General features: G+C 50.1%; 2 protein-coding genes across 9 annotated transcripts in view; both read right to left on the minus strand.

Moving 5' to 3' along the window:
- PIM2 (Pim-2 proto-oncogene, serine/threonine kinase) overlaps positions 1-5,731 on the minus strand; it is a 53,518-nt gene extending 47,787 nt beyond the window's left edge. Inside the window, exon 1 of the mRNA XM_084870654.1 lies at positions 5,179-5,731. The gene's annotated coding sequence lies outside the window, so the exon portion shown is untranslated. The remainder of the gene's footprint in view (positions 1-5,178) is intronic.
- Positions 1,505-23,839, minus strand: GRIPAP1 (GRIP1 associated protein 1). 8 transcript variants are annotated; one of them, XM_084870643.1, is made up of 26 exons: positions 23,768-23,834; positions 21,658-21,724; positions 21,457-21,518; positions 20,543-20,569; positions 19,642-19,749; positions 17,073-17,223; positions 16,056-16,240; positions 15,803-15,850; positions 15,152-15,183; positions 15,004-15,051; positions 14,770-14,869; positions 13,454-13,531; positions 13,138-13,230; positions 12,155-12,289; positions 11,281-11,376; positions 10,810-11,022; positions 10,573-10,686; positions 8,845-8,922; positions 8,657-8,752; positions 8,455-8,511; positions 8,253-8,352; positions 6,009-6,139; positions 4,065-4,187; positions 3,843-3,936; positions 3,101-3,255; positions 1,505-2,093 (listed from the first exon to the last, which is right to left on the minus strand). In XM_084870643.1, exons 1-26 carry the CDS (start codon positions 23,807-23,809, stop codon positions 2,001-2,003), a joined length of 2,526 nt encoding a protein of 841 aa, XP_084726769.1. In that variant the 5' UTR covers positions 23,810-23,834; the 3' UTR covers positions 1,505-2,000. The 8 variants fall into 8 exon arrangements, with proteins under 8 accessions (XP_084726769.1, XP_084726770.1, XP_084726771.1 ...); XM_084870644.1 differs by lacking the exon at positions 15,004-15,051; XM_084870645.1 differs by lacking the exon at positions 13,138-13,230.
- Between the last annotated feature and the right edge of the window lie 239 nt (positions 23,840-24,078).

Below are 24,078 nucleotides of genomic sequence, written 5' to 3' on the forward strand. Positions count from 1 at the left end.
CCCCTCCCCTAGGACCGCCTGAGAGGGACCCTGGGGAGACTCCGCCTCCTATAAAGCTGGTTGGGCCTCAGTCGCGTCATCTGGAAAATGGGGGTGGTAGGGAGCTTTGCCAGTTCTCCCCACCTCCTTCCTGGACTCCCCTCTCCCTGCCCGGCTCCTACCCCTCTGCCCCTAGGGGACCCCACCCCCACCCGTCTGAATCAGCAGCACTTAGCAGATGCGATCGATGGGGAGGCGTCTGTTAATGGCCTTAGAGAGGAGTGCCACGGGGAATGATGCAGCGCTGTCCCCTCCCTGCCCCCCAAGGCTGGAGAAGGTGTGGATGGAGGGCTGGTGGGGAGCGTCTCTAGATCGCTGGGGCGGGGGGGGGGGGCATGGGTTAAAGCCAACTCTAACCAAGACTGCTGGGACCGGAGCACCATCCTCCTGGTTTTGAATGTCACATGGGGGGGTGAGGGGGAGGAAAGAGTTCAGATGGGGACAAGGGAGAGGTCCCACCCCATACCAGCTTCTTTCCCAGGCAGGTCCACTCTGAGGGGGAGTGTCCATCTGTCCGCATCCAGGAGCCTCAGGTCACCCCTCCTCCCTCAGAGGGCTCTGCTGCTGTGACAAGAGCACTGGGTACAAGTGCCGCTGGCAGGAGGGTTCCAACTCCAGCTGTGCTGACTTGCTGTGTCCTTGAGCAAATGACTTGCATTGTCTCCTCAGCCGTCAGATGGAGTGGCCCCAACCTGACAGTGTCGTTGGGACCATTAGTGGAGTGATGTGAGAGGGGGTGCACAGGGCATGGCATACAGAGGCCTCATCTTTAGTAGGTGTGTGGGCTGGGGAGCAGTGATGCAGGGCCAATGTTAGCCTTTCCATGCACCTCCACTTCTTAGCTTGTCACACTCCTGATGTGTCCCTTTCTCCACCCCTCCACCCACGCATTTGTATATTTACTCCAACTACCTAATGACTCCCCAAACTATCCACATGTAATCCCCTGCTCCCCCATTATTTATTCACCTACCTTCTCTTCCCATTCAGTAGCTCATCCATCGATCTGCCCACTCGTCCATCCAGGTGTTCCCCTAGCTATCCATCGGTCCACTTACATCCCCCCCTGCCCATCTCCTACCTATTCACCTACCAGTCCATTTATCCATTTATTCACCCAGTCACCTACTTATCCATCTGTCCAGTTACTTCCCATTCTACCCATCATCAATCCATGCAACCTTCTACTTATTTATCCATCAGTTCATCGACTTATCCATCCTCCCAACTGTCTATGCATCCAGACCTGCATGCCATACACATCTGTTCACATATGTATCTGCAGATATTTCTGTTCCACTCAGTTTGAGGGGCTAGTCCACAGTAACTGGAGACAGGCTGGGTGAGGGTGGGGGAAGGAGAGTCAAGTTGTGGCCAGAGACTTCCCCCCCAATTCTGATGGTGTGACCTCCCCTCCCCACCCCAGTACATCCCTCCTACTGGTTGGAAAGAATGAGAGCAGACAGTCAGTGGATGGGCCCGTCTGGCCAGATGGTATTTTGGCTGCACAACCTTTACACACTCACACACACACATACACACACACACACACACACCACATGCACATATGTTGCTAGAATGTTGACATGGACCACACCCCACCCAACATCCCCAATCCCAAATGCAGAGTAGCCAGGCTTCCAGACATAAATTAAAAATAAAATAAAAAACAGTTGGTCTCTGGGAGGGAGAACTCATGCAGAGATGAAGGCAAATGCCCCTGTGAACCAGGGCCAAGGACGATGAGCAATCCCTGCCCGTCCCCTCAGGGTCCTCACTCCCCAGGGACCACTGTCCTAAGACAGGGTCACTGACAACCAGCCATAAGGCCTCCAACCCCTTTAATGTCCAGTGTCCCAACCTATTTGATTTTGGTGCCAGCCCCCATTTCCCCACGTTAGCCCAAATGAATAGTGTTCAGAGGAGGGGGAGGGGAGGGAGCGGAGGCAGCCTGCAGGTCTTTAGCCGGATTCTCCTGGTGGTAGGTCTGGCTCAGGGGACCCCACGCACTCCTTGCTGAGCCGCACAATTTCCTGGGACAGAACTTCCATGTCCTAAGAAACAAACAAGCCATCAGGGGCCAGAGAAGGTGGCAGGGGAAGCCTGGGCTGTCATCCTTACCTCATCAACCAACGCCTGGGACAGAAAGGCCTCAGGGACCCCAGCTCAGGAAAGGTGGATATGTGAGGGTGAGGAAGCCCCTGGAGGTGGGGTCCAGATATGGGAATGGACCACCTGCTGTGTATGATGTGCTGGAGAATACGACCCTGGCCACCTTCTTTCTAGTTAATCATAAGCTTGCTTCTCAGAAGCAGGTGCCAGGTCTGCATTCCTTTTGACTTCCCCAGAGATGGAGTAAATATTTGGGTGGTAGGATGGGCACATGGACATGTAGGTTAGACGTATGGGGGATCCATGGCAATCAAATAGGACAAATGAACTATTCAAAGCACAGATGGAGGATAGCAGGTAGGCAGGCAGGTTGCTGGGTGTGTGGGTAAAAGCTAAGATAAGGGGTGGCTGATGAGCAGGCAAGCATGAGAGCAGTGAGTCAGGAAATGGGTGGAAAGACATGGGGCTGATGATTAGGTGAATTGGAAGCAGATGAACAAAGAGCAGGGGGATCGCTGGGAGAGTTATTGACTGTGTGCACGAATGGATGAGTGCGTGGATGCAAGGACAGAGGGAAGAGTCAACAAATAAACTGACAATAACAAGTTGGCTGGAGGATGGGAAGATGAGGATGAATGGTTGGTGGATGGGCGGGGTGGGGGAACTGGCAGATGACCTAGGGCCGTGGTCAGCAAACTGCGGCTCGCGAGCCACATGCGGCTCTTTGGCCCCTTGAGTGTGGCTCTCCCACAAAATACCACGGCCTGGGTGAGTCTATGTTGAAGAAGTGGCATTAGAAGAAGTTGAAGTTTAAAAAATGTGGCTCTCCAAAGAAATTCCAATCGTTGTACCGTTGATATTTGGCTCTGTGGACTAATGAGTTTGCCGACCACTGGCCTTGGGAGTGGGGTGGCTGCGTGGACAGATGGGCAGGCTGTAGGCCACTCGCCTTATGCAGATGCATATTCTTGGTGAGCTGCTCCTCCAACATGTTCTGTAGCTTCTTGTTCATCTCCCGAAGGTTCTCGTCACCCGGCTTCACTAGGTCTCTCAGGACGCTGCCCAGGCCGCTGCGGTCGGTGTGGCCTGCTGCCACGGACACATCTGCAAGGGCCCAAGCTGAGAGCCGCCCCTCAGCAGAGCCAGAGGACAAATGGCCAGAGCAGAAAAGCAGGAAACAGAGAGCAGGGTGGGGGGGCAGGGGAAAGGGGAGACAACCCATACCATACCATGTAGAGGGCAGAGGCTTAGCCATGTGAACCCTGGCTGTCAATAACAGCACAGCCCTGGGACATGGGGATGATAACTAAGTTGAGGAAGAGATAAGGACCCCGAAGTGACACACATACAGAGAAAGGACATTTCTGTAGATGGGACAATATAGACAAGAACAGTGTGAGAAGATGAAGGGGGAATGGGGCACAAAGAAGAGAGAAGGGGGAGAGAAAAGAGCAAGAGACACACGGAGAAGGAGAAAAGGGGCAGAGACACACTAGAGAAAGAGTGGAGCGATGACAGAGACCCAGAGAAGAGGAGGAACCAAGCCTGCTCTCCCCTCCGCCAGCTGGGGTCTTGTCAGGACTTTGCTTGGCTCCAAGAGGAGAGGAAAGAGCCAGGGCACTGGATCGTGGGGAAGGAGGGAGCAGGTGGAAGGCTGGATGAGTGGCGAGGGCTGGGGAGGGGGCACTGACCGATCCGGCTGTCCATGACGTAGGTCTCAATGATGGCGCTCTTCCTGCAGAGGTCCTCGGCCATAGAGGCGCTGCTCACCTCCAGGTGCTTCACCTGCAGGGGGGACCCCACCCACCTCAGACCTTGGACTGCGCATGTTCCCACATGAGGAGGGGCCGGCCAAACATCCACCACCCTGTCCCGGCCTCCTGGCCATGTAGGAACAAGCAGGCAGGCAGTACCTTCTCCTCCAGCATCCATTTCTCCTGCTGTGTTTCCGCCAGGCGCTGAAAGAGCTCAGCCACTTCCTCATCGGACAGCTCCGCTGGTCTGGGGGGCTGGGCCTGAGGGCTGCTGGATAAGGACTGCGAGGAAGAGGAGGGGAGAGGACAGCCTGGGCTCAGTACCGCGCCCCAGACAGGATCAGAGCTGAGAATGAGAACCAAGCCCAGGGTCCGGTGTGTGTCGGGGGGTTTCTGCACCCAGGGCTGTAGGCAAGCCTCAGCACCCTCAGAGCATCTGACTGCCCCTCTGCCTGAAGGGGAGATGGAACCACCACATCATAGCTTGATGGAGAGCGTGAAGGGAGAGCATGTAGCACGTCACCTAAATTCCAGCTGACAGGACACCCAGGGGACAGAGGACCCAGCGGAATGCTATCACCAGAAAGCCAGCAGGAAAACCCAAAAGGCGGAACCACTTTCTGCAGGTCAACTGGGCTGGTCTCCTCTACAGGTTGGCGTCATAAAAAGGGACCGGACTAAATTCAAGAGATTTAAGGCACATAAAGCAACCAGATGCAACACATGCTCTGAAACAAAATGCTGGCTACAGAAAGCCAGCAATAAAGGACATTTTGGAGCCAACTAGAGAAATCCGATTAAGGTCAAAATATTCGATGAGATGAGAAATTTATCAAATTGGAGGGTTAGAGACCAGCTGATCAAAAACAGGTTACTTATCATCTCCTTTAGGTTTAAAAAAAGAGAAAGAGGCCCCGAAGAGTATGAACTAAGGATTTATAGTGGTGGTCTCTGGGTTGAAGATGTGATTACTTTGGATTTATTTTTTTAAAATATTGCTTGTGTCCAGCTGGTGTGGCTCAGTGGTTGAGCATCGACCTATGAACTAGGAGGTCACGGTTCGAGTCCCCATCAGGGCACATGTCTGGGTTGCAGGCCGATTCCCCAGTAGGGGGCATGCAGGAGGTAGCCAATCAATGCTTCTCTCTCATCACTGATGTTTCTCTTTGTCCTTTTTCCTTCCTCTCTGAAATCAATAAAAAATATATTTTATTAATTTTTTACAGAGAGGAAGAAAAGGACAGAGAGTTAGAAACATCGATATGAGAGAGACATCGGTCAGCTGCCTCTTACATACCCCCCACTGGGGATGTGCCTGCAAGCAAGGTACATGCCCTTGACTGGAATTGAACCTGGGACCCTTCAGGCTGCAGGCCAATGCTCTATCCCCTGAGCCAAACCAGTTAGGGCTAAAAATATATTTAATAAAGATAAAAAAATTGCTGTGTGTTTTAAATTCTTTTCTATGATGCACACATATGAAATAATAAAAAAATTATTTCCAAATAAAAGCAGCTGGCAGGGAAGCTGACATAATAGACAACAATAAGTGACAATTATGAATAGGAAAAAGGGACTTGCTACCTGGATGACGCACCTACTATGAACCACTTATGTTATGGCACCAGGAAAGGCAGCATTAACTCACAGATGCTGAAACAGGGCCTTAAAGATAATAACCTGGCCCTGGCCAGTTTGGCTCAGTGGATAGAGCGTCAGCCTGCAGATTGAAGGGTCCCAGGCTCGATTCCAGTCAAGGGCATGTACCTTAGTTGCAGGCACATCCCAGTAGGGAGTGTTGCAGGAGGCAGCTGATCGATGTTTCTCTCTCATCTATTTCTCTCTCATCGATGTTTCTAACTCTCTCTCCCTCTCCCTTCCTCTCTGTAAAAAATCAATAAAATATATTTTAAAAACATATGTAATAATCTGCCTGTCCCCTACTTAGCAATCTGAATCAAAAAGTTGGTGAGCTTGGGGAAAGGCTGACAAGGAGATGTATGTGCTGGGCCCAGGGTAAGAGGTGGTTGCAGTGGGTGGGGGAAGAGGACTCCAGAATTTGAGTAGGAGCAGCTGGAGCTGTAGGCTCTTCCTGCCCCTTACCCGGGCTGGAATGGTCGCGCTCTCCTTCTCACGCAAGATCTCCCGGTAACTGAAGGAGGAGATGCTGCTGCTGTCGCCAGTCTGGGTTCGGCTTGGTGAGTTCATTTCCGAGAGAACGAGCTCCTCAAGGCCTGGGCAGGGAGGGAAGAGAAACCTGAGCTCCAATCCCCCAGGTCCCAAGGCAGCAACTGGCAGGAAGAGGCAGAAATCGATTTGAGGAGATGGAAAAAGGCAAGAAGACACTCAGGCAGACAGAAGGATAAGGAGAGGCAGAAGCAGAAAAGGGAGTTGCCTCTCTTGGCAAAGCCACACACACCAGAGACAAAGGTGAAGAAATGAGGAGAAAGCCCTGAGCGTCAACTTATGAACCAGGAGGTCAGAGTTCGATTCCCGGTCAGGGCACATGCCTGGGTTGTGGGCTCGATCCCCAGTGTGGGGTGTGCAGGAGGCAGCCAGTGCATAATTCTCTCTCATCATTGATGTTTCTGTCTCTCTCTCTCCCTCCTCTGAAATAAAAAAAAAAATGTATATTTTTTAAAATGGGGAGAAAGATAGTGATGTGGCACAGGCATGAAAGTGGCATGCACACTCAGACTCAAGGTGCTGACAGCTGAGAGGGCACAGGGGAACACCCTTATGCAGAGAGAAAACCTCAGAGAGACTGCAAGATGCCAGAGGCAGAGACCCTGGATAAGGACAATCAGAGCAGACACAGAGGAAAAGATGGAGAGAATTCCGATGGCCAGGGATGTAAACCTGAATTCCATCTAACCAGGAGAATGGATAGCACACCCCGGAATGTCTGTTGATTCATACATTAATCTGAAACCAAACAGAAAGCAAACTCCTCTTCCATAAAGAGGTTACTTCAGGAGACAGCGTGTCTGGGAGACTGATTTAGTGAGATCCGCTCATTTTTGCTACATCACTGAAGACAGGGCTGCGGTACTTAGGCCTTCAGCCTGCCGCTGCTGCGAGGTATCAGGATGGGGGGCTGATGCCATACCCCCCGGGTCCTCAGCAAGAGCAGGACGGCTGTGAGGGGACAGGGAGCCAGTTTTCTCTGGAGCTGCACCAGAGCTATCAATGCATCTTATTTATTTATTTATTTATTTATCTATTTATTTATTTAAACATATTTATAGGCCTTTAAAAAAAAAAGTCCAAAGCAACTCCAATTATTTTCTGTTGATGCATCTTCTGGCTTAAGTGGCAGAAACAACATGGACTTCGGCTGCATGATGAACACACCACAGTGTCGCTGCCTGATTGTGAGTCTGTCCCACTGTCCCCTTAGCTCCGTGGTCGGCAAACTGCGGCTCGCAAGCCACATGCGGCTCTTTGGCCCCTTGAGTGTGGCTCTTCCACAAAATGCCACGGCCTGGGCGAGTCTATTTTGAAGAAGTGGCTCTCAAAAGAAATTTTAATTGTCGTACCGTTGCTATTAACTAATGAGTTTGCCGATCACTGCTCTAGCTCAGTTTGGAGTTCCTGGAGGATTAAGACTTGCAGGCTTTCCCATTTGGGACCCTGATCATGGGCTTGGAGGCTCAGTCCATATTTACACATACATACATACATACATACATACATTTTTATTGATTTCAGAGAGGAAAAGAGAGAGGGGGAGAGAGAGAAACATCAATGATGACAGTGAATCATATATTGGCTGTCTCCTGCACGCCCCCCACTGGGGATCGAGCCTGCAACCCCGGGCGTGTGCTCCGACTGGGAATAGAACCACCTCTTGGTTCATAAGTCATTGTTCAGCCACTGAACCACACCGGCCGGGCAGTCCATATTTATAGATGAGAGGACGCATATAGGTGATTTAGAGACACTGAGTGAGGTGCGGGAGTGCACATGTGGGATGACAGAGAGAGAGATAGACAAAAAGAGAGAAAGAAGACAGAGAGAGACAGAGAGAGACAGAGATAAAGAGAGACAAAAATTAAAAAGGCAGGAAGAGAAAAGGAGAGAACTAGAAAAAGAAAGCAGAGAGAGAAAGGCAGGTACAGAGAGATGCCGCAACGAGGCAGAGAGACAGTAACAGAGATGAGATACAGCAAAGAGAGAGATGGAGACTACAGAAAGAGATGATGCAGAGAAAGATAAACACAGCGAGGCAGGCACAGAGAAGAGGGAACACAGACCAAGTTCAAGAGTGAGGAAGGAGAAGCAGCTCGGCCTTCCGGCCCAAGCCCTGCCCCCCTGGCCTCAGCCTCCCGGGTGCACCTCCCTTACCGGAGCGGTTCTTGCTGTTGGTGAGGATGTCCTGCAGCCGCTCCTGCAGCTTATCCGCCCGCTTCCTCTCCAGGTGCAGCTGACGCTTGAGGTCCTTGAGCTTTGGGGGGACAGAGGGGAAGATGGGGGTTGAGGCCCAGCAGGGCCACAGGTGGGGGGAGGCACAGCGGGAGGGGCTGGGCTGGGACACCCCCCATCTTACCGCGGCACTGCCCTTCTTCTCCAGGATGCGCTGCCCGTCCACGGTGTCCTTCACCTCCTGCGTGATAGAGAGAGTACGGCTAGTGATGCCAGGCTGGCTGCATGCGCTGTGCTCCCTCCCTGCCCCGCTGTGCTCCCTCCCCGCCCCGTTACTGCAAGCTGAGGCCCGGGGTGCATCTGGGGACCATGGAGGAAGCAGCCACCTGCTTCAGGTTGCTGATGGTCTTCAGGTGGGAGTCGCGCTCCTCCTGGGCCTGCTGGAGCTGATCCATCACGCCCTGCAGTTCCTCTTCCTTGCTCTGTGAAGCAGAGAGCAGCTCAGGCCTCACCCTGGGAGACGGTCCCACGGCCTCTCCCTCCCCGGAGAGGAAGGCCACCACGCAATAGGTACCTTCAGCTCCTTAGCATGCTCCTCCCGACACTGCTTCAGGGCGTCCTCTTGTTCCTGCTGCTGCTGCTGCAGGGATTCCTACAAGACAAGTCCCAGGCCTCGCTGTGAACTCCAGAGACCATCACACCCAGTGACGCCAGTGAGGGACCCCGGCAGGGAGCCCCAGGTACACAGAGAAGACACTCCTGCAGCGAACACTGTGTGCCTTTAGGCGGTACACAGAAGTGTCACGGCTGTTCGCATCCAAGACTGACATTTGCATTTACATTTTATTTAATAAGCCCAGCCAGTGTGGTTCAGTGTTTGAGCGTGGATCCATGAACCAGGAAGTCACATTTCAATTCCCAGTCAGTATACATGCCCGGATTATGGGCTAGATCTCCACCAGGGGGCGTGCAGGAGCTAGTCAAGCTATGATTCTCATCACTGATGTTTCTATCCCTTTCTCCTCCCTTCCTCTCTCTGAAATAAACACACACACACACACACACACACACAACACAGCATTGCTGCAAGCCAGGAATGTTAGAAAGATTTTACATACGTTAACTCATTTTATATATTCCCCTCTCCAGAATACTTAGTAGGTGTTGTTATTATCCCGTTTTTACTGATGATGAATACAGGCTACAAAGAAGTCAGAAAACTTGGCCAAGGTCACACATCTAGAAAGTGGGATTGAGGACTCAATCCCAGGCAAATGACTGGCTCCAGCATTTTTGCTCCTCCCTGCTCTGTGACACTGTTGCTTATGTATTATGATGAGTTTGCCAGAAAATGGCAGTAAAAGTTTTTTTTTTTTAACAAAATGAGTATATTACAATAATTTCCTGACAGAAGTATGATTTCATAAGGTGCCTTTTCAAATGTGCAGATTTGACATTCTGCCCTATTATTATTTTTTAAAATATATTTTATTGATTTTTTACAGAGAGGAAGGGAAGAGGGATAGAGAGCCAAAACATTGATAAGAGAAACATCGATCAGCCGCCTCCTGCACACTTCCTACTGGGGATGTGCCCGCAACCAAGGTACATGCCCCTGACCGGAATCGAACCTGGGACCCTTCAGTCCGCAGGCCGACGCTCTATCCACTAAGCCAAACCAGTTAGGGCCTGCCCTATTATTTAAAAAATATATTTTTATTCTTTTTTTTATTGATTTTTTACAGAGTGGAAGGGAGAAGGATAGAGAGCTAGAAACATTAATGAGAGAGAAACATCAACCAGCTGCCTCCTGCACACCCCCTACGGGGGATGTGCCCGCAACCAATGTACATGCCCTTGACCGGAATCGAACCTGGGACCTTTCAGTCCGCAGACCGACGCTCTATCCACTGAGCCAAACCGGTTTTGGCATATTTCTATTCTTTTTTTTAGTATATTTGTATTTTGTATTTGTATTGATTTCAGAAAGAAAGGAGAAGGATAGATAGAAACATCAATGATGAGAGATAATCACTGATGAGCTGCCTCTTGCACGCCCCCTACTGGGGATCTAGAATCGAACCTGGGACCCTCCAGTCTTCAGGCTGATATTCTATCCACTGGGCCAAACCAGCTAGGGAGACATTCTGCCTTATTGATGGCCATTGCCTGATACTCTCCACTAGGCTGTGCTAGTGAGCCAGGGAATCTCAGAAAGTTCCAAGGCCTGACCACTCCTTGTCCCCTGGTTTCTCATGTCCCCTGACCAGGCCCTGTGCCTCCCTCACCGGGCTCCACTCACCTCAGCCTCCTTCAGGCGCCGTTCAAACCAGCCCTTGGCTCCATCCATGGAGTGTACTTGAGCTTGAAGCTCTTCCACTGTCTGCTGGAGACTTTCCAGCTCCCGTGTGCGGGCCTGGGGAGGACAGACTGTCATGGGCCAGGCAGGTGGAGGAGCAGGCACCATCCCCTGGCCCATCAGCAGTGCTGTGCTCCTCCTGTTTGAAAGGTGGACATGCATCATCATCTACCCACTCACCTTCTCCTCACGAATCTGGGCACGGAGCTCCTCCTCCTGTCGCTTCTTGTCCTCATGCAGCTCCCGGAGCTCACGCTCATAGCGGGCACGCACCCCCAGCACCTCCTTCTCATGCCGAAGTCGGATGGCTCCTAGCTCTTCCTTGTGCTGGGACTTCTCCTGCAGCGTCTCTATTGCCAGCTCATCCAGCATGGCCTTCCGCTTCTCAGCACTCTGGGGACCAGGAAGGTGGAGCAGGGGGATGTCAGTCAACATTCTCCCAAAGAAGGCTCACTGACCGCTCCTCAGGCCCAAGGAACAAGCCAAACTCCACCTCTCCCCCAGCCCCACAGAACTGGCTGCTCCTCACCCATCCTCGTGGAACTGGTCCACTTCCCATCCCTGCCTTTCCCCATGAGTTGGGTCACATCGCCTGCCCCATCCCCGTGAACCAGGCTAATCCCGCCTCTTGAAGTCTTCCCAAGTGCCCACCTTCCGAGCATCCTGTAGCTCTTGGGTCAACTGTTCCTTCTCCTGACTGGTTTCTTGAAGTTGTTCCAGCAGCCGACTATTGGCCCGTAATGACTCCTAATGTGGGGCAAAGGGGGTGAGTTTGATAAAGAGCCCCCAAGAGGTAGGCACTTCCAGTAGAACATCTCTCTAAACCCTGAAAAGTGAGCATTGTCCTCTGCGTTTCTACATGAGAAACAGGACAGATTGCTAGCTGCTTTCCAGTGTTCATTCTCCCTCACATCCCTAACAATAGACTTTCTGGTTGGGCACATGCTGGTCTAGCTGATGTTTCCCTGCCTCCCTCACAATGAGGTGCAGCCACAGAGTTAACAGTGGGGAGTGTAATATAGGTTGTAAAGGGAAGGGGCATGCTGGGCCCTTCTCCCTTTCCTCCTTCCTCTCAGATGAAATACAAACATGATGGCAGGGGAGCTTGAGCAAGCATCTTGGATGCCGAGATAATCTTGTGTGGAAGGTGGCAGAACAGCAATGTAGAAGGAATCTGGGCCATTAGTGATGGACCAGAAGCCATTGTCCCATCCCTGGGCAACCTACCTGGACTCTTACATGAGAGGGAATGAAACTTCTATCTTACTCGGTAGAAACCACTATTGTTCTACTGTCTACTATGGAATCAGAATGGCTTTCCTAACTAACTGAAGATGTTTAGTCTCAGAAAAGGGAAACAACTTGGTCTAGAACACACACATGCTAATACGTTAAGAGAGTCACATCGGAGACAGGGTCCTCCTGACTGCACAGTCTTCCCACTGCACCTCACTGCAAACTCCACTGAGCCAGCAAAGCAAAAGGGAACTAGGAGAAGACGACAGGTCATGGCCAGAGGTGTCACCTGAAGCTGGGTGTTGAGGTCATCTTTCTGTCCCATGAGGTGCTCATACTCCGTCTGCCGCACCTGCAACTCAGCTGTCAGCTGAGCACTCTGTTCCCGGAGCATGTTCAGCTCTTGGGTCTTTGCCGTTTGGATCTAGAGAAAGTAGTGGTGATAGGAAGTGGAGTAAAAGGTGCCTTTCACAGGGTGTGAGCCTCCCAGTTCCAGGGAGACAGGGAGGGAAGAGGAAAGAGAGCCAGGAGAGGAAGAATTTCAAAGAGAAAAACAGTGGGAGAAAGATCAGCAAGGGAATGGATAAACATGGTATATTCATACAATGGGATAGTACACAGAGATAAAGGAACAAACCAATGCTACATATGAATAAACCTCACAGATATAATGCTGCAAGATGGAAGCCAGACACAAAAAGTAGGTGTATAATTCCATTTACATAAAGTTAAAGGGCAAAGAAAACTAATCTATGTTGCTAGGGGTTAGAGGAGTGGTTATTTTGGAGGAAGTATAGATTGGGAAGGGCAGAAGGGATCTCTGGAGTGCAGAAATGCTGTGTCCAAAAAAGAAAAAAGAAAAAAACAGAAATGTTCTGTGTCTTGATTGGGGTGGTGGCTATATGAAAATAGATAGATAGATAGATAGATAGGTAGGTAGGTAGATAGATAGAGATGATAGATAGATAGATAGATAGATAGATAGATAGATAGATAGGCAGATAGATAGGCAGATAGACATGATTCAGAAAGTACACTTGAGACTAGTCATGCCTTGTACTGCGCTGGAGAGAAACTAGAATGCAAAGAGAAGTAGGCGTAGATGGTGAGAGAGAAGAGGGTGGGAAGCCAACAGAAAGAAGCTGAGAATGAAACAGAAACAGAGGTGGGAGAACTGAATGAGGTCAGGACTACACTGCCCCACCATGAATCAGAAGCAGAGGGGATGGGAAACTGGGAAGGGATCAGCAAGGTCTCCCAACTGTCCTGTACCTGCTCCAGGGCAGCCAGGTTAATCCTCAAGGCCCTTTTCTCATCCAAAAGTCTTTTTACTTGTTCCTTTGCATCCGCACTCTTGATGGACACCTGGTCCCACGCCCACAACAAGTGAGAGCGGGTCCAGAATAGGAGGACAGGCAAGAAAAGACACGGACACACACACACACACACACACACACACACACACACACACACACACGAACGACAACCAGAAAAAGCAGAAGCCCTGGGGCCTTGCCTGCCTGTACAAAACCCACTGGCACCGCGCCGCCCTTGCCCCCATCTCGCTGAGCCCACCAGTATGATGTACCTGATCTTGGAGAGCTCGCAGAGCTGCTGCGTGTTCCAGGCGTTCCCCCTGTCGCTGATCTCTTAGCTCTGCCAAGCTCTGTGGGGACCAGATCAGGGGAGGCCATTCTAGATCTCAGCCTCCACTGGAGTACACAGACTCCCTTTTTGACCACCCGAAGGCATGTTCCCAGCACTCAAGGGCCTCAAAATACCCAGCCACCAGAGATCTCAGGTTCACCCAGAGGCCTCAGACACCCCTATATCCCAGTTCCAAGCACCTCAGAAAACACCTAGGGTCCTGGTGATTTCAAACTCACTCTGTGAAAGGTCTCACACTCACCCAGATTCCAGTTTGGAGGCCCCCAGATTCTCAGATATACTCAGCCCTCAAGGACTAGAGTTTCACCCAGACTCTAGACCCCAACCTCAGATTGTTTCACTCCTCTGACCTCCTATATCCTAGCTCCCAAGAGTCTAAGATCTACCTAAAATCATAACCCCAGACTCTAGAGGTCTCACACTCATAAAGTCTTCTAGTTTCCAGCTCCTAGTGAGGTCTCAGATCGAAAATCCCACCCACCATCTGCCACTCTGGTCCCCAGTCTCCAGGAATCTTCAAACCTAGCTAACTAAAGACCCAGCTTTCCCTAGACTTCTGTCCCCAGCTTCTGGCAGCCCTAGACCTACAAGCTACCATATTTCCCAATCCATAGGACTTCAGACTCACCTACTTTAGGGGGAAGCCTGGAGGTTTTACAGTCACCCAAGCCCAATCCTCAGGAGCCTCAGGCCCAACTAGACTTGCTCCAGTCCCTAGATGTCTCACCCTCACTAGTTTTCTATTCATAGTCCACAGGGTCTCAGGACCACCCAGACCATGACCCAACTTCCTAGGTGCTTCCGACCCAATACTCTGAGGGCTTCAAATGCACTCAACCTCCAGGCCCAGCAGTCTCATCCTTGAAAGTCTTGTATCTACCCAGCCCACATAGGTCTCAAAGTCATCCAACCTCCAGGGAGTTCAGATTCACTCCAATTCCTGGTCTCAGTTCCCAGTGACCACAGATTTCTCCAGACTCCTGTCTCCTACCCCCCAGTTGCAGATTCATCCTCTGAGGTCTCTGCTTCACGTGGACTCCTAGCTCAACTCCAAGGGCTCTTGGGGCTCCCTAGTTCCCATTTTCCTAGCTCTTGGGAGGCCCAAGACACATCCGGTCCCTATATTTCCAACACAAGAAATCTTAAGACTTCCCAACTAGTCTCCCTCGACCCAGAGCTCCCTAGACCTCCCAGCCCTGGTCCCTATCCTAGTGACCTCAGAACCCAGCCCCTCACCTGATTGGCAGCCTCCAGCTCCTGCTGCAGCTTCTGATTTCTAGCCACCTGAGCTTTGAGATCGGCTTCCTTCCGCTGTTGTAATTCCTCAATCTTGTTCCTAAGGGTGATGGGAAGGGGTACATTGACCATGATCTAAGGCCCAATCTCTCAGCTCTGCCCCCTGTAGTCCTAGGTTAATTCTGGTGGGCACTGTCCCTGTTGTCCACCAATACCTCCAGCCCTGGTAGTTACCGGCTATCATTGAATAGTGTCTCCTTTTCTGTCTGCAGACGGCAAAAACTAGACACATACAGACAGACATAAGTGAGTCAGTGCCATAAGTCAGTCCTCCCTAGTGCCGCCAAATCCCTTCCCCCACTTCTGGGAAAAAGAAATTTACCTTTCTTGTTTCTTTTTCAGTTTTTCTGAGAGCTAGGGTGGAGAAGAGGGTACAAACAAATGATAACAACCGTAATATTAGTAAAGACAAAAATACACTTAACATTTACAGATACTTCTAAGTTCTTTTTGGAAGCTGAATTTACTTATGCTATCTCATGGAAACCGAGTCCCAGAAGGATTCAGTCATTTAGTTGCCCAGCTGGTCAGCAGCAACAATATGATCTCCCAGCATTTACATCCCCAACATATTGACCAATGGCTACATTATAGAATGGCTAGGCTGGAAGGCCTGAAAAGCAGGGTCATGATTGCCTTACACAACACTGGGTCTACAATTCCTAAGATAAGAGCCTGCAGTCTATAAGTTCTTGGATGGATGGATGGGTAGATTGATGGACAGATGGATGACCAAGCAAAGCTGGGAGGACACATAATAAAGGAATGGGGCCCACCATGTACAGGACATAGTGGGACCACATTAGCCCACTCCATATTGAAAGCAACTCTGAGAGTTAAGCTTGAGTCTATTTCACAGACAACAAAACTGAGGCTCTGAGAGAGTACTAAGCCAGCTTTTGTCCTGATGGGGGAAGCATGGCAGATGGGAAAGGAGATAAGGCAAAGGCCAGGGAAAGCTTGGCAGGCCTACCTTAGCAAGTTCTTCTTGTAGCCTGGATGTTTCGGCTTGCTTCGAACTCTATAGGGAAGGGAAAGGGAGGGGGTTGGTATAAGCAAGGGGGAGGTTGGGCCTGTGCCTCCCCCTACCCTCCTGCGTGCCTTCCCCTGCCCTCTTGCCTCCCTAATCTATCAGCCCATGAGACTGTGATGTCACAACCATCTTTATGGGGTCAGGGGCATCTGCCCACCACCTGGCATCCCAACCCTAACCAACCCAAACTCACCTCCAAGCCCTGTAGTTGCTCCCAGAGCAATTTCTTCTCCTCCTTCTCCATTTCCCACTTTAGCTCCACCTCTGCCAGTGGCATGGGGGACAAGATGGCAGGAGCTTGGCCCTCTGGATGGTCCCCTTGGCCTTCACTGGCAGCTGTAGACTTCCCAGCCTCTTTCCCATAGCGCTCCTGCAGAGCTAGTGGGTAGAACAGAGATATGTGATGCATGAGGTGATCTTCGAAGACTCTTGCTATGTGTCAAATAGAGGGTGAATGGAGCTTTAACCCCTCAGGCAGCAGAGACCCTGCCCCAAAGACCACAAGCCTACAAAACCAAGGTTCAGCCCCATCCACACAAATCACAAATCTTTTAAGCCCCACCAACTACTGAAATCCTGTCTACCATCAAATAGATCAAGTTTGTTACCCAAACCCTGCCCATAGCCCTCCAAGGTCATGCCCACAATCCTCCACTGCCCACTTAGAGCTGAATTTTTCCTTTGAACTCCTGACCCCCAGTCACATTCTATAGTCTCCCTCCTGGTCACCATACTACCACCCACTACCCCACACCCCCCAGCTGCTCTCCAAAAATCCACACATCAGAACCCTCCCACATTCTATCAAGTTTTCTCTCAGCTTTGATCTCAGACCCCACTGACAATCTAGACTTAGATCTTCCCAACATTCCTTCATTCTCCTTCTCTGTTTAGCAAGCATCTCCTTTCTGACGCTCCATTTGCTAATCTGTAAAATCTGCTAGGTATCAGGCACTGAAGTAAACTCAGAAAAATCAGAAATGTGCCACCTCTTATCTCTGCTACAGTCGCCCAGGGGACAGACATCATTATACACACTGTAAAGGAGGAAGCTTTGGCTCAGAGAGGTGAAATGGCTTGTCCAAAGTCATACACTGGGGTTCATGGCAGGGCCAAGCTAGATTCTGAAGCCTTTCCACCTTTTCCCAAGAGAAAAACACCCTACTGAAGCCCCAGGGTCCCACACACCCCCAGGTGGGCTTCCACACACCTGCCACATTCTTCTGCAAGGCTGTATTTTCCGCCTGCAGTCTCAGCAGCTCCCCATCCACAACGCTTCCGGCCTGGGCAGCCCCTGCCCTGGAAGCCTCATCCTTCAACTGCTGGTTTTCCAGCTCCAGCTGTTCCATCTGGCTGCAGAGCTGAGCAGGGGAAGAGCGGGGTGGTGGAAAGGCAGAGAATCAGAATATGTGCTGAAATATACAAAGCACTTGGCCCATGCACTTCCCAATTCATTTAATTCCCATAACACTCCTGTGATGTACTGCTCTCATCATTCACTATCCCCACTTCACAGATAAGAACACTGAGGCACAGATGTTAAATGACTTTCAAATGCACACATCTGTTAAGTGGCAGCCACAGAAGGTTGAGAATACTGAGAACAATATTCTGCTTGTCCACTCCAACCTCACAGTCGTCATCCAAGACCACAGGCTCCTCTGGAAGTTGCTGGTCCAAGATGTCTGCATCACGGAGAGCCCCACCGCCATCCCTCTTCTGTGGAAGGGTCTGTGTCTGGGAGCCTAGGCACCACAGACAGCTTTTAGGGCATTTCCGGGGCCAGCACTGCCCATAGCCCCATATCGCCAGCCCTTGGCCTTGGAGAGGTGTGCAATGCAAATAAAACTAAGCCCGCCCCTTAACTCCTGACTAACATTTCTCACAGCTGATCTGACAAGATCCTTTGTCCCATTTTCAGATGAGAATACTGAGACCCACAGAGAATTTTTATTTCATTGCCTGGGATACTTTCTTCCTTTTTATATATTTTTATTGATTTCAGAGAGGAAGGAAAAGGGAGAGAGAGCTAGAAACATCAATAATGAGAGAGAATCATTAACTGGCTGCCTCCTGCACGCTCCATTGCTTGGAATACTTTCTACCCAGCATATTATTCCTTTAATCCAGTTCTACAGGACTGGCTTGTATCCTTCAGTGCTCCGATCAAATGTCACCTTTCAAGTGGTGTTCCCTAACACAGAAATTCCAATACCTTCTAGCACAGTCCTCTGTTCCTTTCTTTCTTATCTGCACTGATCACACCTAAATTTCACTGTGTTGAATTCCTTAAAGCTCTGAAAAATTCTGGATCATAAATTTTAATGGACAATTACATTTTCTTAGGTAATATAGGGTAGAAGCACAGACCCTGAAACCGTACTGCTTGAATGTGAATTTCTACTCTGACATTTATTAGCTGTGTGATCTTAGGACACATTGTTTCCTCTCTCTGGGGCTCAGTTCTCCTCATCTGTTAAACAGGGATACTAGTAAAGCACATCAAACAGGACCTGGTATACAGTAAACACTATATAGCTGTCAGCTATCGGTACTGCTATTATTTGTTTACTATGTTATGATCTTTCTCTCCATCTTACCCCCAGAATGTAAGCTCCCCAAGAGTGGGGACCATTTAGTGCCCCTCACAGCTATTTCCATAACACAGAGCACACAGCAGATGCTAAATAACGATTTGTTGAAGGAACAATTCAGCTGGAATATCTTGGCAAATAAGTGAAGAGAGGCAAGCCTGGCACACAGGTGTCTCTCTGAGCACTTCCAGTTCCCAGGAGGAAAAGTATGAAGGAGGTTTTCTACCTGGTCCAGGGCCTCCCCCAGGGCAGATGCTGGGGAACATGAGCGGGAATTATAGAGGAACACCTGCCTCTGCCTCAATGTGCAAAGCTGTGTTCTAAGTGGTTTACAGACATTCGCCCGTTCAATCCTCACAAAAGCCATGCACGGTAGGTACTGTCATCATCATCATTTCCATGTTAAACATTTGGGAGCCAAGAAACAGGCAGATCAAGTGTCAGGCTCAAGATTGAAGTAGTAAAAGGGAGAGCCAAGAGTTTAATCTAGGCCTCCTGGATCTTAACTACTCCTTGCTAAATCACCTCTCCTGGAATTGTACCTCCTTACAGGTTGGTGTGTTTTATTTGTATTTTAAGGTCTTAAGCACTAGCCTTACATGGAGCCTTGGAAATGACATTTTGTTGTCATAATACATTTTTCCTTAAAACACACTAAAAACGTAGAAAATCATTGAGCATGAATACAGAATAGAGACAAAGAATAAAATATATCTCAAATTGCCTAGTAACTTTAGATAGCCAGGACAGTAAAAACACTGAGGAGATAGAATTACCCCATCCAGTATGAATTCTGTAAAACTAGAACATCAGGCTCGTGTCAGGAAGAGAAAAGGGAAGTAGCTTGAACATCTGTCCAGCCTATGTTAAATGTGAACTTTACCCACCAACATTCTGGAGTTCCATAGCATCAGCCCCAAAACATATACAAGGAGATTGAAACGCAGATAAAAGGAATGACTTGGTCAGGAACCAGCTGACCTCAGGGCTTGGAATCTTCTAATCACAGCCCAGTAGGTAGCCCCATCTGTCAAACCACTGCCCCCCAAGCAACAAGGTAGGACTTGTTTCAGCACCATGGACAGTGGTCCGGGACCAGCCCCTGTTCAACAGCCCTCAGCTGCCTTCCAGCTTCTGTCCAGGTGGCTCCAACCCCGCAGACCCCCCCTCGGCTATCCCAGGCACCTTGCTGAACTCAGCCATAAGCGTGCTGTTCTGCAAGCGGAAGTCCTCCTCTTGGCTGTGCAGCTTTGCTTGAAGCATTTCATTTTCGCTCAGTAGCCCCTCGACTTCCTGTAGTGGCAGACATGGACCAGGTCTCCAACAAGCAGAAAGGATGGGGAGGTAGGGCAAAAGAATAGAGAGGGAGAAAATGACACGGGTGGGGAGAAGATAGAGTACAGAGAATGAGACGGGCGAAATCAGGAGATACAGGGAGATAGAAATGCCAGGAGGTATGAAAGAGGAGACAGGGAGGGAGAGAGGGACATGAGTCAAAAAGAGTGGGAGGAAAGGGAGAGGTAGATAGAAATAGGGGAGAGAGGAGGTAGAGATGGGGGAAGGGGATAGATAGGGAAGAAGAGAGGGATGGAGAGATAGAAAGGGAAAAAAGGTAGAAAACAGAGAGATAAGACCAGACAGACCAAGAGAAGGAGAACAGTACAGAGAGAACAGAGGGAGTCAGGGAAAGAAATGAGTGAGGAAGAGAGAGGAATGGGAGAGAGAGAGAAACAAAGAGTCATAAAGAGAGATAAAGAAAAGAGAAATGATGGCAGAGATAGGTACAGGTGGGGAGAAACAAAGAGAAGGTTGGGGAGAGAAACAAGAGTTGGAGAGAGAGGAAAGGAAGACAGAGAGAAGGATAAAAAGAAAGGGAGAAGGAAAAACCCACAGAGAGAAGCACAGGGTGAAAGATGAATGAAGACAGGTAAACAAAGACAGACACAGTAACATAAGGCAGTGAAATGGACAGTCACAGATGCAAGTGTCCCACAGAGAAAGGCCAGTAGTAGGAGCTCCCAGCATATAACAATATCCCTGCTAAGCCAGTTTCCCAGACACATTCACCCATCATGAGTCCCCTTACCTGAGCCTTCTTGCTCTTGCTCAGGGCCTAAAGGTGAGGGGTGGGGGAGAGAGAAAGGGTAAACAGGGAGGGTTAAGTATCAAGGGGGGGACAACGTCAACAGGGGTTGGGGGATGGTAGCTTGCATGACAATTTGTAGCCTACAAGAATGATGCAGTGAGTGGCATCCTGCTTACATCCTTTCCTCTGAGCTCTTGGTTCATGGTTCTTAGTATTTAACCTTTCGTGGGCTGGGTCTCCAAGTCTAGACATTGTGGCTGTATTGCCACACCTGTCCAAACAGGTCTATGTGGATCCCTGCCATGCACCAGGGAAACTGCTATTCCACTGCTGAGCAGCGGAGGGCATTGTCAGGTGGGGACAAAGAAAAGCCCAGCTCCCTGGCTGCCAGACTTCCTACATTCTGTATTCCTTCATCTACCGTGTATTTCTGGAGCACACATTATGGATAACAATGTGGTATGCATGCAGACAGAGCAGTGAAGAGACAAAGGAGGGCCTTGAATGTCTGGAGGGGCCACAATAGCTTATATGTGACCTCATCCTCAGAGGACTGGAGAGGTAGGTTCAGTGTCACTTTACCAACAGGACCAGATCAAGGATGGAAAGTAGGAGCAAAAGGCAGGAGAGTGGAGGAGAGGAGGAAGATTCAAAGCAGATCTACCACTAGATTTGACTCTTTAGGTAAATGTTTGTGAATGAGAATAAGTAATTGAAATAAAAAGTGAATTGAGAGTAAATTAAAATGAATCGAAAGCAGGATTAGATGAAATTAGCAAACTAAAGAGATTCCATGCGAATTTTGTGCATGACTAATGACAGCATGTAACATTAGATTTGGTTCTCGGAGGGGCTCACTGGAGCGATGAATGAGTCAGATGGCTACAGGGTGGGTGAGTGGTGGAGGGAACTACCTTCTGAGCTTTGTTGAACTCCTTATCCAGGTAGGCGACCTTCTGTCGAAGACTGGTGAGTTCTGGTGTGGGTAAAGCAGGGGGTGTCAGCCACAGTCAGTGGCCAGTTGCTGAAAGGTCTTCCCACCAGGCCTCTGAGGTGTCCTCCCTTAGCCTCTGTCCCCAAAACCCACCCCCCTCTAAAGAGACCCTCTGGCTCACCAACGCCATTCTTGCGTAGCTCATCTGAAAGCTGGTAGTTGTTTGTTCGGAGTTCCAGAAGCTGAGCCTTGAGTAGGGAAGCAGAGAAGGGAAATGGTTTGGTCAAGAATGTGCCCCTAACTTCACCACGAGGGTACCAATCCCATGAGCCCCACAGACCCTGCTGCCCTCCTTGTGCCTCTTTAGTTGCTCCTTAAGACCTGTGCATCCTGCATCCTAAAAGAGCTTCCAGACTCTCAGCCCCTACCCACCTTCTCCAGTTCTATTTATAATCACAACCAGCTGAACCTCTCCATCTCCCTGCTGCTTCCATCTCTCCTCTTACAATTCACTATGCACTGACCTAGTCAGGCTCTTGCTTATGTGTGTTCCACGGCTCTCCATGCCCATAGGATAAAGTTCCTCCTCCTCCTTCTGGCTGACCTTGTCACACACTAAACATTGTTCTGTCTTTCTGTCAGGAGTGAGTGTATCTATCCTTTTGGCCAGAGCAAGGGGCAGGGGCTTGCTTTCCATTCTCTTTCCCAAGGGGAGAGAGCCTGGTAGTCTCTTGACCAATTTCACTGAGTAAAAAAGGGTCCCCAGCCCCAAAAGCTCCAAAATATGCTCAGTCCCCTTTCAAGGATTGAGGGGAAGTAAATATGAACCATGTCAAATAGCATTCAGATACCTACCAGTCTTGTACGGCCTTGATGCCAGTTTTTCCCAGAACCAGTCTCCCTTACTCCACTAGGATCTTTCCTTCCCATGCACCAGCCTCCACCCACCTGGTTCTGTGCTAAAGGTCAGAGGGCTTGGCCTCTGCAGAATCTTTCCTGCTTCTGTCCTCTCCCTGACCCAGTGATCTGTCTCCCACAGTCTAATCCAATTGGCACCCACCTAGAATTCCTATCCATCAGAGCCCAATGATTTTCCCCTCACTCATGTCCTAATGAAATCAATTTTCCTCACCCAAGGGTCCCCACCCCCCTCAAGATCTCCCCAGTCATGATCCAATGGGATGGCCCTACAGTCTTCAGAGATTTTCCTCCACAAGGTTTTGGGTGGTCCAGTTGGATTGCTCTTACCCAGAATCCCCTGTACAAGTTACAGGGGTTGTCCCCTTTCATGTGCAATGACCTCAACTTTCCACCCTTAGGGTCTCTCACACAGGGATAACTGGTTCCCCTCAGCGACCTGTCCTCCCTCAGAGTTCCTCCTCTCCTCCCACAGAACCCTACTCGGGGTTTTCCACTTTCAGAACCCCCCCCCCCCGCCCCCGCCCCCTCCACCCCCCCCCCCCCCCGCCAACCCAATGGTCTTTCCCAGTAACAAACTCTCTCAGCCATGGCCCACTCTGGTCTTTCAGCCCATCTCAGAGCCTCTCCCCCCATAAAAAATAATCAAGTGGTCAGAGTACCCAGTCAGGGTACCTGTCCAAAGCCCAGTGATCTCCACTTGTGGTCCCAAGTATCATTCCTCTGGTCCTCTAACAAGAATTAATGGTATTACTCATTCAGGGACTTCTTTACCCCAGGCCTAATTACCCCTAATCATCCAATGGTACCTGCCCCCTCTTGGGACCCCCTACCAGTACCACACACAGGATCCCCCCTCTTCCAGGAACAATAACATGTGGGGTCTTTCCTCAACCCCCTGGCACAATGGTATCTCCCACAAAAATGTCCACCTCCCAGCGGGTTATATTATTGCCCTCTCAAGGGCTCCCCCCATTATGACGTAAATGACCCAACGCCCACTTCCTCTCTTCAAAATGGTTTCTCCCTCTCAGGATCTTCTTCCCTTGTACCCTAACGTTATCATCATCCACCGGTGGTGTCCCCCCAACACAGGCCAAAGGTCTTATCCCCTCCAAGTCTGAATAAGGTATCCCCCACTCTAGGACTCTTCCCTCTGCCCACAGGGCTCACAGAATTCAACCCCTTAGAGCCCAATAGTATCTCGGAAATCCCATAGCCTCACCACTCAGAGCCTCAGTTTCCCTTCTCCAGGCCAATCCGTTAGACTCAAGGTCATCCCAACCAACCCCGTCTCAGAGCCTGTGGCCTGATCTCTCTCTACTCCGCCCCCAGTAGCCCAGCCCGGTGGTCTTTTCCCCGGTGAGCAGCACCTGCATCCGTTGAAACTCCTCCTCGGACAGAGCTTGCGCCATGTTCCTCCCCCCCTCCCCCCCCCCAACAGCTTTCTGCGCAGACGCAACTCCTTCTACTGTCATAATGAGGGTGGGACCAAACCACTGACCAGGAATTGAGGGGGAGGAATCGATTCAGGAAGTTCAGCGTTTTGGAGCCGGAGAGAAAAGAATGAAACTGATAGGTCTGATTAATTGTAATTTAATGTTTTACCGGACGCTAGGTCATCTGGTCTGGCTTTAGAGCTCCCATAGAGTATCCATTTTGATGTGACATTCTGACCTCCCTG

This window comes from Pipistrellus hanaki (assembly GCF_964339955.1).
Source record: "Pipistrellus hanaki genome assembly, chromosome: X".
Classification (NCBI taxonomy): Eukaryota; Metazoa; Chordata; class Mammalia; order Chiroptera; family Vespertilionidae; genus Pipistrellus; species Pipistrellus hanaki.

Coding starts and splice junctions, on each gene's coding strand:
- GRIPAP1 (XM_084870643.1), bottom strand. CDS start 23,809: ATGGCGCAAGCTCTGTCCGAGGAGGAGTTTCAACGGATGCAG. Junction 17,224..19,641: donor TTATGGCTGAGTTCAGCAAG/GTGCCTGGGATA, acceptor TCCCCTGCTCAG/CTCTGCAGCCAGATGGAACA. Junction 4,188..6,008: donor GCGCGACCATTCCAGCCCGG/GTAAGGGGCAGG, acceptor TCTTCCTCGCAG/TCCTTATCCAGCAGCCCTCA.